Raw genomic sequence first — 14639 nt, 5'->3', positions numbered from 1 at the left:
GGTTCTTCTACTAGTTCTCTTCTATCTATGTTATGATGAGTACTCACCTTAAATTTTCCCACAAATAATCTAAAAGTAATTTCTTTTTTTGTTTTTTCTCGGCTTCGGAACAAATGCCTATGTCTAAGTCCATGATGAGCGCATGAATCTTGCCACCCTCCCAAGATTTCCACAGCCATCTTGGTGTATAAAATAAGATTGCCTGCAAAAAGAAAAACACACAGTAATTAAGTAATGATATAGTAGTGCTATATAAAAAAAAAAATGTATAGTATAGTAGCTATAATAGGGGACAGGGAGGGATCTGCAAAGGTGAGCCAGTGGCTATGTGTGGGCGATTGTCGCATTGGAAGTGTCGTAAAACCAAAAGAATACATACTCTGACAAGTGACATTTGCCAGCTGTTTTGGTTTTTAGTCCCCCCCAGCGCAGCGAACACATAAAGAAAATAAAAGTAAAGTCCATAAGAGTTCTAGTTCCAGGCCAGAGAGATCTTCTCAGGCGCGCTGAAAGGCATTAGTGGATGACCTTCCCCGGAGCTTTATAATTGTCTTTTGCTAATTCCATTCCATTGCTATTTGGATTGGGGGGGTTCTTATATAGAGAGCTCACTATAGCTCCCTATAGTGATGTCAATTAGCCAATGAGCCAATGAGCCATTAGTCGCCGGGTTTACCTATCCACAATAACACTAATAATCATAGTATCTATGAGTCTATCCGAGAGACAGACAGCCAGACACGAATTCTTGCTTAATTGTACCTCATAAAGTGGGATAGATATTGGGGGTATGGGTTCTAGATTATTAGATATTTTATTATTAAATTTAAGCAAAAAATAGTAACGAGTAACGACCAAAAAGTAACAAGTAACAAGTTACAAGTAATACTAAAAATAATATCAATGGGCCTATACGATAAACTGACATTGGTGGTATGGGTTTTAGCTTAATAACTATTCTATTATTAAACCTTATGAAGAAAAATATAACGAATATTCAGCATTTTACTATTAAATTTTAGCAAGTAGCTAGTAAAGAGTAACTAGTAAAGTAAGAAGTAATATTAATTATTATAATTTAAATGTCAATAATATCAATATATAGACGGAATCGTAGCTCAAAAAGTGGGATAGATACTGGTTGGTATAGGCTCTAGATTATTATTTATTTTACTGTTCAATTTTAATCATGTAACTAGTAACGATCCGAGAGACAGACAGCTGGACAGGAGTTCTTGCTTACTTTTAATTTATAAGTGGGATTGATCTTATGGAGAGTTCGGTTCTAACATAAACTATTCATTATTTTACTGATCAATTTTGGCAAGTTACTATCAACGAGTAACGAGTAACACTAATAATTATAGTAGTATAATTATTCAGTATCTATCCGAGATACAGACAACTAGACAAGAATTCTGGTTTAGCTGTAGCTGATAAAGTGTCATTTTATTAATCATTATTGTAGTTTTTTAATTATTTTTCCATAAAATTTTACCAATCAACTAGTAACGAGTAAATAGTAAAAAGTAACGAGTAACGAGTGAGTCTATCGTATGAAGTAAGCCCCTTTAGAACCTTTGAGTTGCAATCTTGCTCTTCCTTACAAATTCTTCTAAACTTCTCCTAGTTACAAACAACTTCTATATTTAATATAATCCTTACTATAATAAAAGAAACCTCCTATTAAGAGGTATCTAAGAACTACCACCCCCAAAACATTTTCTCATTCCGAATCCCAAGTATTTTCTTTTCTCGCTTGACTTTGAATACCCGACCCGATGACAAATTAATAATAACTTGTATCGTAAATTAGTCGGTCGGGGGATTTGAAACATCAGACTATCATACCATCGCGGAATCAGAACAATATCCAAGAGTCTTCAGACAGACTGTGGGGATTGTGGGCTTTTCTTCTGGTCTGTGATTGTGCAAATTGTGCGTTCTGTGTTTGCTTTGGCACATGACAATGTCGCCGTCTATTCGTTATGTCTGCTCCATGTGGCAGGTGGTAATCCCCATATTTTTTATACATTTATTTTTCGTTTAGTGTATATCGCCTGGGAGGTGAGAGTTCAGTTGCCGCACAACTGCCGGCTGTCCATCAAACCAATAATTTCCCCTCCAACCCCAAAAATAATATAAAATATTTCATCACACGCGCTGGAGATCGTGCATGAAAATGTTTGCATTTCCATTTCTCAGATTTCAGGTTATACTTGTACTTTATTTAAAAATTTTCTTGGTTGCATACAATGGAGAGCATTCCATAGCTCAGTGTCGCTGGCATTTTGGGCTTTTAATTGTTTTGGCCAACATCTGCGGCACATTCTACACTCTAATGACGGCAATTGTAAGGCACATGCTCTACAATCAAGGCTGGGTAATTATGAACTAAAGTCTAGATAGATATTTGGGAAATATTTTAAAGAAAGGATATATATATTATAGGATAGGGTCTTCTTCTCTGCTGACTAAAAGCTCTTTTAAAATTTTATTAAAAAAAAAATTATAATTCCCACCACGACTGTTTCGGGAATAGAACTTGTGGGCACGCCTTGCCGGAAGTGAAATGATGCGTTTGATTTGCTTTTCTTTCGGCCCCCCAATCGCATCGATGGGGGCCTGGGGACCTGGGGCTTGCCCTTTTCTGTATACAATTGCTATAGAAAATTGCATTTCCCTGACGACAGACCAAATGAGGAAGACTTTTCCTTCTCGAGGTTCTTCTGTTCGTGTGTGGAAAGCCATTTGGCAAGCGTTCAAATAGCCACAAAAACCATTTCGCATAAATGCAACTGCAGCAGCAGCAGCAGCAGAAACAGCACCAGAAACTGAAACTCAAACTGAAGTTGCAGGAGGGGGCGTTGCGTAGACATAATCAAAGCAAAAGTCACACTAGGCACCAGGGCGGTGCACCCACCATCTTGGGAGTCAAATGAATGCCAGAGACATGCTTCTTGACAGATTTCCAGAGACACTGCTAGCAAAAATTGGACTTGAAATTACGGGGAAATATTATTCAATTTTTTAGAATTGAAAATAAAATCTTTTAATATGAGAGATATAAAAATAACCCAAAATATAGAAGTGCATCTGTGAAGTTTATATGGTATACACTGGATTCTAACATATAAGCTCGGTAAAAATATATAATAGAAGGAAGAAAAAAGGTTGACCTCAAAGATCACTACTTTATTTATCCAATCTCCGGTTCTATCTATAAGGATCCTATATATCATAGATCTGGAAATCTATAAGATTTAGAATAGAAATACATTAAAATAAAATCCTACAAGAAAGTACCATAGAAAATATTACTTTATAGTTTCTTATCCATTTATAGCTTTCACATATGAAGATTTTTATTCTTACAAATTAACAAATAAAAATTAATACCTTATATACTTATAAAACTTATACGGTACTTAATAGATTTTAATCTATAATAGATCTTATCTGTTAAACATGATGTTTGTACAAAACATTGTATATACCATAAACATTGTATATACCCCAGTGTATATACCCGGTAATAATAATATTAAATAAACAAAATAAATAATTAAAATAAAATAACATACAAAAATTCTATAGAAAAAATTACTTAACAGATTCTTATATATTTTCGACTTCGTCTATAAAAGCTTGTTGTCATAAAATACCTTTTAAAATAATGCCTCAATCCTCTACTAATGAAAACAGATCATAGAACCAGATATGTAAGCCTTAAATTCTAGATTATAATAATATATTATAATATTTACATCAACAGTTTTTAGTAAGTTTCTTTATAGATTTTTTAACATTAATATTCCAAGAATAATACTAAATATAAAAAGAAAACTTTTGAACAATCGTCTTAGCACTCTAAAAGATATTATACCTACAGTAACTCTAATAACACTTTCTAACAGAACCATTTATATATACCATTTAAAATCTATAAAAAAATATCCATTCCTCTTAAAGTTTTATGATAAGTAATTAATATTAATTAACAGTGCACCCCCGAAAGGGATCACCTAGGAAGTGTCTGATCTCATTTGATCCGATCTGTCACGCCCAGCTCCCACCACCACCCACCCTGTCGTCTGTGTGGAGATTTCAGAAATCTCAGAAAATTGTAGGGGAGGCCAAAAATACCCGACACATAAGTCAAATATAAACATCTACCCCCCCACTCCAAGCGTAGGGAAACCTTTGGCCATATTCCCTTTGGGGCAGAGAGAGTTCCCTGTTCCCGATTCCCGATTTAAGATTCCCATTTCCCATTCCCATACCCATACCCATACCCATATAGCACATCCATGGCTTTTTGTTTCAGCAATTCCCTGGCATCTGGCCAGAAATATTATTTCACTTTTATGTTTGTCTGCGCCTTTTCAATAAATATCTAGACATGCCGGTCCGGGTCGTACAGAGAAGATCAGCCGCGTAGGAATATAGTGTTTGGACCAAAAAAAAAAAAAAAAAACCATAGTATGAGCGAGCAAAATGAGAAAGAAAAGAAATGCCAATTTTTGACATATCTGAGAAATTGATCGAATGGATATTGATGGGTTGGGATGGGGATGGGATGGTGCAGGTCTTTTAATTTTTACGACTGCATTGTCCAAGTTTAATGACTGATCTTTGATCGAATTTTTGAATGTTGGATCTTTTGCTGGAATCTGTAGATATATTGGCCATTTAGATCCGGGACCCTGGCGGATTTATGGTAATTGGGCCAGGTGTTGTTTTGGCCATTTCGGGTTTTTATCGTTTTGCGATTTCGTCTTTAAAGTCTATAGAGGTGGTCTATCTATATCAGCATTATTGATGATGAATTAAAATAGCAAGTGATTACTATAATTTATTACTTAATTAATGATTCAATTTTAAATTTATAATATTTATTTTATCTATTTTTGTTAGAAAAGTAAAGAAGTTCGAACTGGGCATGAGTTTTTTTTTTATAATTTTTTTTTTTTGTTATTAATAAATTGTGGAAGAAAAAAAATAAAAATAGGGGAAAGTGTAAATTATAGAAACGCGTCTACGCGTCATTAAGTAGGGAGAATACCATGATAAATGTATTTATAGGAATTTGGGTGACTAGAACGTCTCTATAATCGCTCTGTGACACTAACCGAGAAAAAAAAAAATCAAGAATACAAAGTGTGATAAAAATATACATTTAATATTTGTACATTGTTAGCGGGAAGATATATTGTGTAATCGTCGGCGTCTCTCTCTCCATCAATCTATATGTATGTATGAGACAAGATCTATATATGTTTATGGGTATTATTATATAGTAGTGCTGCCATATGGGGGCTGAGGAGCAACGTCACCGATTTCGGGTGAAAGAAAATGGCATCCGTGACACAATCAATCTCCTTTAAGCGGTGCCAGCAATTAGCGATGACAGTTTTTTTTTTTTTTTTTTTAGGGGAATAGATCAGGTGCTGGTATATCGGAGGGGTGGACCAAAACACTAAATTAATAAATAAAAAAAAAATCCCTATGGAAGGAAAAGATATTTCTTTCTTAGCGCCTCGAACGATCACTTTGTGAGCCCCATCGATTGCCGATCAATCACCCACATCCACACCCACACGCAGGGGCAGCATCATCTACGTCACTGCTCGAACTATCTTTGTATCTTTGAGATACAAGGCCAAAAAAAAAAAAAAACGCACACACCAGATACTTAAACAATTCTATTTGGCTCACAAAAGGCCAAAACCGCAAAAACCAAAAATTTCTATTTTTTTTCGGTTTTTTTTTTTTTTGGGAAAAAGTGGAACAAATATTTTGGAAATCAACGTATGTATTTCAATGGGACGACGCCTGGGGCGGTGAGAAATGTCTTAATTACTTAATCCATCAAATCATTCAACGCCCCCTCCTTCCATAGGAAAAAAATAGAGAAAGAATACAACATAACAATCAACTGATCTATGGGTCTATTTTGATATCGAACTCTATTTAATTTTTTTTGGATTTCTATTTTTTTTCCAAATTTTTCTTTCTATTTGTTGCGCAGGCGTAGCTCGAGTACCTTGATCGCTGATTTATGGCATCGATTTTTAATTTTTATTGAGCTGTTAATGTCGGAGCAAGTGCGATTTATTTTCAGTGATTGATTGCCATTGATCATCTCTGGGGTTATTCGAATTAGATGGTTTTAGCGTAAATAATTCGGATATATTGGTAAGGAAGATTTTTTTGATTTTATAGATATTGTTGAAGTATATTTCCTTTAATTTTTGAAAGGTTTTTGTAACAGTTGGTATATAATATAGACTATAAAAGATATAGATATCTAATTCTATAGATATTTAGTTCTAATCTAATTATTCTACTGTATGTTAAATGGATATATTTCTTGAGCACTACTTCCGTAAATTTTATGAAATCGGGACTGTTTTCCTACTGTCCTTGTTTGTCAAAATTATGCGATACCATTTGGTTTCAAGAATGTCTTCTTTCTTTAAATATAAGTTTGATAAAAAGTAACCTTTACGTAAATTAGTAAAAACAGAACCGCTTATCATATTATCATATCATCATATATTATCATAGAACCTCGACTGATTTTTTAATTTTACAAATTCTACTCAAAGAAATATAAGTAAGCTTTAATCTTAATCAATACTTTATATAAATTATTATTTTATAAAAATCCCCCTAAAAAATTATTTATTTAATTAATTATTAATTTAATTGAAAATATTTTTATTACAATAATTATACCAAAAAGACCCGTGTATTTAACTTATTGCCTTTTTAACCTGTTCTCTTAATTTTGAAATCAAAGATTTTAAACCTCTGTAAGATTAAATCATTTCTATTAGATTAAATTATATTTATTATTCATTCATATTATAATAAAAATTTTAACGTAAATATTTTTAAATGAATTCGTAACTGCTTTGTTTATAAATGCCAGTTTAAAAAATCACAGTTTTTAAGCAATTAAGCTTCTGGTTCCTGTGGTCTCTTTCTCCTATTTTATTTCTAAATTGACTCCACCGCTTTTAAAACTGCCCTTGAGGGCCGCTACACCACGATCTTTTGTTCCCTGGGGCGGTAGCGCTCTAAAACTGCGCTTACATGGCTCTAAAACTGTCGTAAGCATTCTTAAAACTGCACTTTGTTGCTTTACTTTAAAGCTTCTAAAACTGTTTCTGTTCTCCCCTAACAGTCACTGCTTCTAAAACTTTATTTCTAACCTGCGCGCTTGGCTTTCCTGGTGTGCTCACAGCTTCAAAAACTGTAGCTTAGTGGCTGCTCTCTGATCTCTCTGCGCCGGCTTGCGGTGAAACTTCTCGAACCCACGCTCATTCGTGTTTCTTCCTTTGCCCTTTCAGGTTGTCAGTTTTTTCTTCAATGGCCGCGTGTGAAAATTAGTCTCTTAATTACAATTTAGTGTATAAAGTAGTGAAATACTAACTAGTAAAGTGCTAAATATGAATCAGTGTTTGAAGAATTATATGAAACAAGTGATTTGGTGATTTATTTAGCAAAACGGGCTGTTTTTTTTTATTTTTTTAGTGTTAAATGTTGAAATACTTTGTTTTATATAAAAATCTGATTACATTTATATGTTTCAAGCCCGAATTGTGTGTTTAAATAGACTTTTTAAATAAAATAATTCTGGGTGCTTCGCTGTTCGCCATTTTCTAACCATTGCGCCATTGCACGCCTTTCCATTGCCAGGCAAGAACAGTTAGATTTGGACGAGTGGATTCTCACTAGTGATGGATAGAAATGCTCACTTGGAATAATTAAAAACTTTTATTTTTAATGGATTTTTAATGTAAGTTTCTTAAATTAATTTATTTTTATTAATATTTATTTATTATTTAAAGCTTAATTAGTTTATTAAATAGATTTTTAAAATAAAATCATCGTGAATGCTCATTGCAGCCAATGCTACAGGTACACGTACTTGCACGTACACGTCATGGAGGTGCCATGGATGAACCGTTACCATTGAATTGAGTTCAAAATCAATTAGAGATGGACAGAGATGCTCAGATGTAAGTGCTTTCAATTTATTTGATGTTATTACTTATCTTTCTTGGTACAAATTTAAAAAAATGAAGAGATTAATTAAATATTAATTAAAAATTTAAAACTAACTTAGCTGTTTTTGCATTTCACAAAAAATATTAACGTAATTGAAGAAAATATTGAGTTTTAATTTGAAAATAATTTAAAAAATTTAACTTTTATTTTAAAAATTTAAAAATTTTACTTAATTAAATAATTTAACTACCTATTTTTGCAAATTAATAATAATATTTAAAATTTACATGCATCGTATATGTATGTATATATTTGAATTATTTTTTCGTCATCCCTTTTGGGGCATTTCTTTTACCTGCCATCCACTAACTGGATGCTGTGAGATTGAAATGGGCAGAGAGTTACTCCGTTAGAAGATAAAGGAAAACGAAAAAAGTCTCCCCATGACTGCACCAATGGGTAGCTGACGAATAGAAGGGGGGATGGTGGTGATATGGAAGTGAGAGCGTTTAAGAAAAATGGAATGAATCTGTTAGCTTATTGGGTTTCTGAGAGCAGCTACTCATCAGTGCAGATCAAACTATGAGAAGAGGCTAAAGTTTGATAATAGGATTTATTTATTTATTTGAATGGGGTTTAGGAATCTTTTTCTAGAAACTTCAGTAAAAATAATGCCAATCAAAGAATTTTATACAATTCTTTGGGGGAATTTATTTATTAACTTACATTTGACCTTTATGGGAAAATTCCCATTAATAAGTTAAATGTTTGTTATATTTTATACAGTTTTTGGTCCTTTAGAATGTGGTTTTTTTGTATAAAACCTATGAAACCTATTCAGAGATGATGTCCTATAGCTATATTTTTTCGTTCCTCTTGCAGTATCATAAAAAAGTGTATATTTGGCAAAAATTTTTAAAATAAGTATTTTTTAATGAGGTTTTTTTTAAAAAAAAGTTTCAACGTTTCGGATTTTTGCATTTATTTATAATCCCAGGAAGTCTAGAAATGGCATATCAATTACCACTTCCCATAAATTTTATTACAAAATACCACCACAATTATAATCAGTATTTTTTGGCATAATTGGGAGTATATTTCTGTAGTACCGACCTGAAAGAAGAGGCAAAAGCAGACCCATTGGTAGTATTTGTAGTGCTTCTTGTCGGCCGGATCGCCGTCAGAGTTACCGATGCCCGGATATGGCACCGAAACGCCCTGTTTCTTTAGAAAGAGGCTCTTGAGCGTGTAGGTGGACTGGATCCAGCAGTAGGTGTTTAGCACATCCTCTGGTATATCCTTGGTGTGAACGCAATCGATGGGATTGCCCACGTACTGGCGGGTGGTTATAATTAGCGAGAATGACATCAGAATCATCACAGTTATTGAGTAGTGCAGGCGGAATACTATCGAATCGGTTTTAACGTGACTAACCTTTACGAGGTTTTTCAAGCCACGAAATATATCTAACATGGTTTGTCGTCAGCGAGCTGGCAGGATCAGATCAGCGATCGCTACTTTCAACTTTTCTCTTCCTCTCTCTCTTTTCTATGATTTCCTCTCTTTAGGGGTTTTTCTCGTATATCGCTATCTCTGGCGTATCAGAGTATCGATATGTAACTGTTGATCGATTTTCCGATTTCCGATTGGCTTTCCTGCTTTCTTTTGCGCGGCAGGCCCATCATCGGCTCATTTCTTGCTTTTCGGGACTCGAATTCGAATTTCAAATCAAATCCGAATTCAAGGTCCAATACGATATCGATGGCGATAATGTCGAACCGGAACCGGAAGCGATGCTGGTGGTTCCGGTTGCGGTGCGTTTGGCGCGTATGGCTCAAGTGGTCTATGGCTGTGGTTGTGTGGCTTTGGTTCTCACTGCAGTGGCGGCTCTCCAATTCGACAAGTTGCGACGTGTTCGTTACGGGAATTCGTCTGGCAGTCACAGAGCTGAGCATTTTCGGGTCCTCCTGTTTCTCTCGTTTCTCACCGAATCCTCCAAATCCTTTTTGGACTTACATTGGTATTTATTTTTTTGGTATTTTTTGTAATTTATTTTAGTGTTTTTTTTTTTGTGTGTGTTTTTTATTAACTGCTGGTAGTTTTCTTTTTAGGGAAATGGTTATTTTTAAATAAAAATTTCATGATTTGGCATAGTTTTCTATATTTTCACAAAAGTTTACAAACCCCTCCTTATTTTTTACTATCAATAAATGATTTTTTTTTGTAAATATTTGAGATACTGAATTGGAAAAAGTGAAATTGTGTTTTTCGTTTATTTTAAATAATTTTTTGGTATAAAGGCTTATTTTTGTAGATTTTTTTGAAATTTTAGTTTCTTTTTTTGCAAATATGTAAGCAATGTCTCTATGGAAGAGTATTTATTAGTTTACTGTTATATCCTTCCATATATTCACAAAAGCTCTCAACCTATGTACATATTTATTTAAACAACAGATGCCCATTATTTTATAATAATTTTAGTAATTCTTTAAAAAAAAAAACACAAAATTTATGTTTGGCCTATTTTTTTTTAAGCTTTTTTAGGCAAAATACTATTAGTTTATTTTTGGAAAATACTATCTACCAAGAAATATTTAATTTTTATGGGAAAATGTAAAAAAAAAAATGAATAAGAATCCTATTGAAGCTCAAAAACTAGTCTCGATGGGAGAATATTTATTTTTTACGCGTCGGCAGCATTGAAAATTGCGCAAAGAAACAAAACAAATAAAAAACGCTTCGGGGCATATAAATAAAATGTGGCATCAAATGGAGGCCCCCCCCTACCTCTTGCTCCCCTTCCTAATTCTTGGCATATGTTAATAAACTTATGCTGACTGACGTAGAGGAGGGGTGGGGGTAAAATTAAAACTAAAAAAAAAACTAAAAATTAGAAGAAGTTTCCAAATGAACAGTAAATTTTAAAATTGCAATGTTTATAAACAAACTTTCCCGCCGAGTTGCCGATAATAAAACGCCAACAAGAACAACAAAAAAACAAAAAAAAGAAGGGGTGGGGAGAGGGGTGGATAAATCGAAAAAGTACTGAGAAAAAGTAAAAAAATTGCGTATACGCACACGTGGCCACCGAAAAAGCAAAGTCAAAGGCGAAGGCTGCTGACCAACAGAAGCATCTTTAGGGCCACCAACCACCTATACTGTATACTGTATACTGTACACTGTATATAGTGTATATACTGGATCGAGATCGGGCCAAGGCAAGAATCGTTAATCTATTTCGTAATCCAGCAGCAGCAGCGTCCAGTCTCCGGATCAGTCCCAGATTTGTTTATAAAACAGCACCCCAGCAGTCCATATCTTCGACCTGTTTGGGCTTCCTGCCTGCACTTGACATTTCAACGAAAAATATTTCGTTTTCGGTGGCTCCTCGGTATTGTGAAATATGCCAGGCATGCTCTAAAGATAATAGCCTTGTTGTCTTGATCTCTCGGGTGTGAGGTGGTGTGGATGCATTCAGGGGAAAATCCAAAGAAAAAAAAGAAAAAAAATAAAGAAACGCGTGCCTCTATAATTATGATCTTAAATTGTTTTGTTTTCTTCGCTCTCGTCATAATACAAGAAAATGAGACACGGGGCATTCCAAGAACGAAAACAGTGACTAATTGGGATTTTCCTTAGAAAATAAAGACAAAAATAATACAAGAAGATATATAGATATAGGCTTTAGAGGCTATAGAAGCTATAGAGCTCTGTCTCACTTGAGTAAAATTCACTTTTGAATGCATCCAGTGAAGTCTAACAATAACATGTTTTCCTTTGCCGATCAAAAGTGCACTTTGAAGTCGAAAAATCAAATGGGATTTCAGTCATTGGATCTCTAGAATTATTATTAACTGATACGATTTGAAATCAAAGACACCTTGGGTTACTAACAGAGATCTAGAGCAGTGGTCGGCATATTTTTAGCTTTCCTAATCAGTAACAGTGTGTTTTTTTTTTTGTATATTTATTCAAAAACTAAAATAAACAACAATCTGAAAATGGAATATTTCATTCACCTTTCTTCATTCATATTTAAAAACAAAAAAAAAGAACCTCAATTTACCTCAAAAACTAACTAAAAATAAACAAAAAAAAAAACGAAAACTAAAAAGTTTACATTTTTGGACATTTACAGATCCAGAGGTATATGGATATTTTTTTCAAAAAAAAATCTGAAACACATGGCCCCTGTCCGAAATATTCGCAGTTTGGTTTATTTACTTTGTAAAAGTTAATTATGATGAAGCACAATCCCAATACTATTCTCACACACTACTATATAGTAGTCCAATCCCAACCCAGAGACAGACCTTCGTACAAATACTATATATCGCGTATATACATATATATGTATGTATATATAGTATACAATGTGCGTGTCTATATAAAAATATAAATTCTGCGGGCATGTGGCTTCCTACAACAATAATATATATTATGATCCCACAAATGCAGTCAATGATCTTTTCGTGGGTGTTTGTGGATGATTTTTTTTTTTTTTTTGTGAAAATATAGAAATCATTTTTATGCCAATATTTTTTTTTTTAAAACACTATTTTTTTTGAGAAACTCCCTTACACTCTTTGGCTTAGAGAGTTATCGATTTAATCGGTTATCGGTTATAGTCGCGCTTTTGAAAGCGCGGGTCACGTGTCCGTCATGATAGAGGACTTTGTTGTTTTTTTTTTTTTATTTTTCACCAAAAAACTTCACATTTTGTTTTAAAGGAGATCGCACACAGCACAATAAAAAAAAAATTATAGTATTCAGTTAAAAAAATTAAAAAGTTTTTTTTGAAGAAAAATTAATTTTCCCGCTTTCTATAGATTTTTGTAGTAGAATTTATTTTGTAGAATTAGAGATCGGGCGGAGAGTTCGAGGACTTAAGAGAAGAAAAAAAAAGAGCAGGAGTGCAGGATGAGACGCGCGCGTTCACTTTGCCAACGCAACAGACACTGGCGCGGTTATTGGCCAAGAAAGCCACTCGACTAACGGTTCTGGCCCCACAGCTGACACACAGCCCGGAGAGCCGAGATGCTGAGAGAGCACAAGAGAGAGCGAGTATTATGTGAGAGAGCAGATCTCAGATGTCTAGCCAGGCAGCATTGCTCGCCAAGGCACGCACACTTCCGGTGGGTGGTGGGCGGTGGGCGGCGGTAAAGGGATGGAGAGGGTCAGCACTAGCTATACCGTTGCACTCGCCGGCCGTAAACAATGGGCGGGCGTATTGGTAGTTGCAACAATCTGTGGCCAGCAGCCAGCAGCCAGGCCCGAAAGCAAAAACAAAAGACCCCCACCATCAGCCCAGCCGCTGGCTCCCATAACTCCCCTACTGCCACTTCCAACGGCACTCCAGCCTCTTGGTGGCCAGCCTCTTGGTCGTGGAACCAAAAATAGATGGTGGGTCTTGAATTTTTTGAAAAAACAGGAAGTGGATAAATATTTAAAATTAATTTTTTTATATCTTAAATAAATTATTTTCACATTTATTTTCAAGATATTTTAAGTTAAAAGTAACTATTTAAGCCAAAAACCGGGAAAAATAATACAAATTGGAAAACAATTTTCAAACAAATTTTAAAAAAATATTTTAAAGAAACATTTTGAAATAATTAAAAAAAAATACTAAAATGCATTATGATTATTCTTCCAAAAAAAATTAAGAAAAAATTTACAAAAAAAAAAATACTAAAAACAATTGGTTTTCTAAATAATTTTGGGAAAAATATTTATAAATTTTCTGTAAAGATGCAAAATATTTAACAATTTTGTTAAATTAAAATATTTCAAAAACTATATAAATTGAATGAGTGTGTTCATTTTTAGAAACATTTTTTAAACATTATAAAAAAAATAGTCCAATAAACTAGAAACTAAGGCTTTTCAAAGTAATTCTGGTAGGAAGATCGGATGTTTTTCTTATCTGATCTGAAGATTATACAATTATTCGAAAATTAATATTGAAAATTAGTATTTTTTACTAAAAACCGATTTTGAAACTTTTTTTTTGAAATAAAGAAATTTTTTATTACAATTTTTAAAAGAAAATTTTAGATAAAAAAAGAAAAATATACTAAAAACAAATGCTTTTAAAAATAATTTTGCAAAATATATGTGTGAGTTAGCAATAAAGATATTAATATAATTCAAATATTAGTATTTTTAGCTCAAACATTTTGTTTTTATTTATTTGTTAAAAAAATACTAGCATTTGTTACCAATTTTAAAGTATTTCCCAGTTTTCAAGCTTTATAGTTTTGAAATCTTTACAAAAGCCAAAGTATGATCCTATTTCGAGGCACTGTGCCCATGAAACAATTATTATTTGCATATTTGTATTTATTTGACGGCCGTTCGCGAGCGGAAAGAACAACGAACAAGTCACGAGACGGCGACTAGGAAGGAGGAGAACCCGACCAGGACCCGACACCCGATGATTTGAAGCGACAGGACAACAGCTGAAAGCTAGCAGGACTAGAAGGACTAGGAGTTGTAAGGATGCTGCTTGAAAAACACTCCAAAAAAATGGAGAAACTTTTTAAAAAAAAAAGAAGACTTAGATGAGAGGGTTGTGGGTGTGAAAAGTCAGGGATTACAGTTCCAAAGTATTTTTTAGT

The 14639-nt window shown here is 33.7% G+C and overlaps 1 protein-coding gene across 5 annotated transcripts in view; it reads right to left on the bottom strand.

The window, feature by feature from the left end:
* shakB (shaking B) overlaps positions 1-14639 on the bottom strand; it is a 231129-nt gene that overhangs the window by 13676 nt on the left and 202814 nt on the right. For 4 of the 5 annotated variants that reach the window (XM_043212884.2, XM_070276565.1, XM_043212886.2 and 1 more), the window contains one exon: positions 48-202. In XM_043212884.2, the coding sequence (XP_043068819.1) occupies positions 48-202 (155 nt within the window). Of the gene's footprint in view, positions 1-47; positions 203-9132; positions 10097-14639 lie in introns of those variants that run through there. The other variant, XM_043212885.2, reaches the window with a different exon arrangement.

Source organism: Drosophila bipectinata, chromosome XR (genome assembly GCF_030179905.1).
Source record: "Drosophila bipectinata strain 14024-0381.07 chromosome XR, DbipHiC1v2, whole genome shotgun sequence".
NCBI classification, from domain to species: Eukaryota; Metazoa; Arthropoda; class Insecta; order Diptera; family Drosophilidae; genus Drosophila; species Drosophila bipectinata.
The sequence above is the reverse complement of the archived record's forward strand: the minus strand, read 5'-3'. Positions and strand labels throughout refer to the sequence as shown.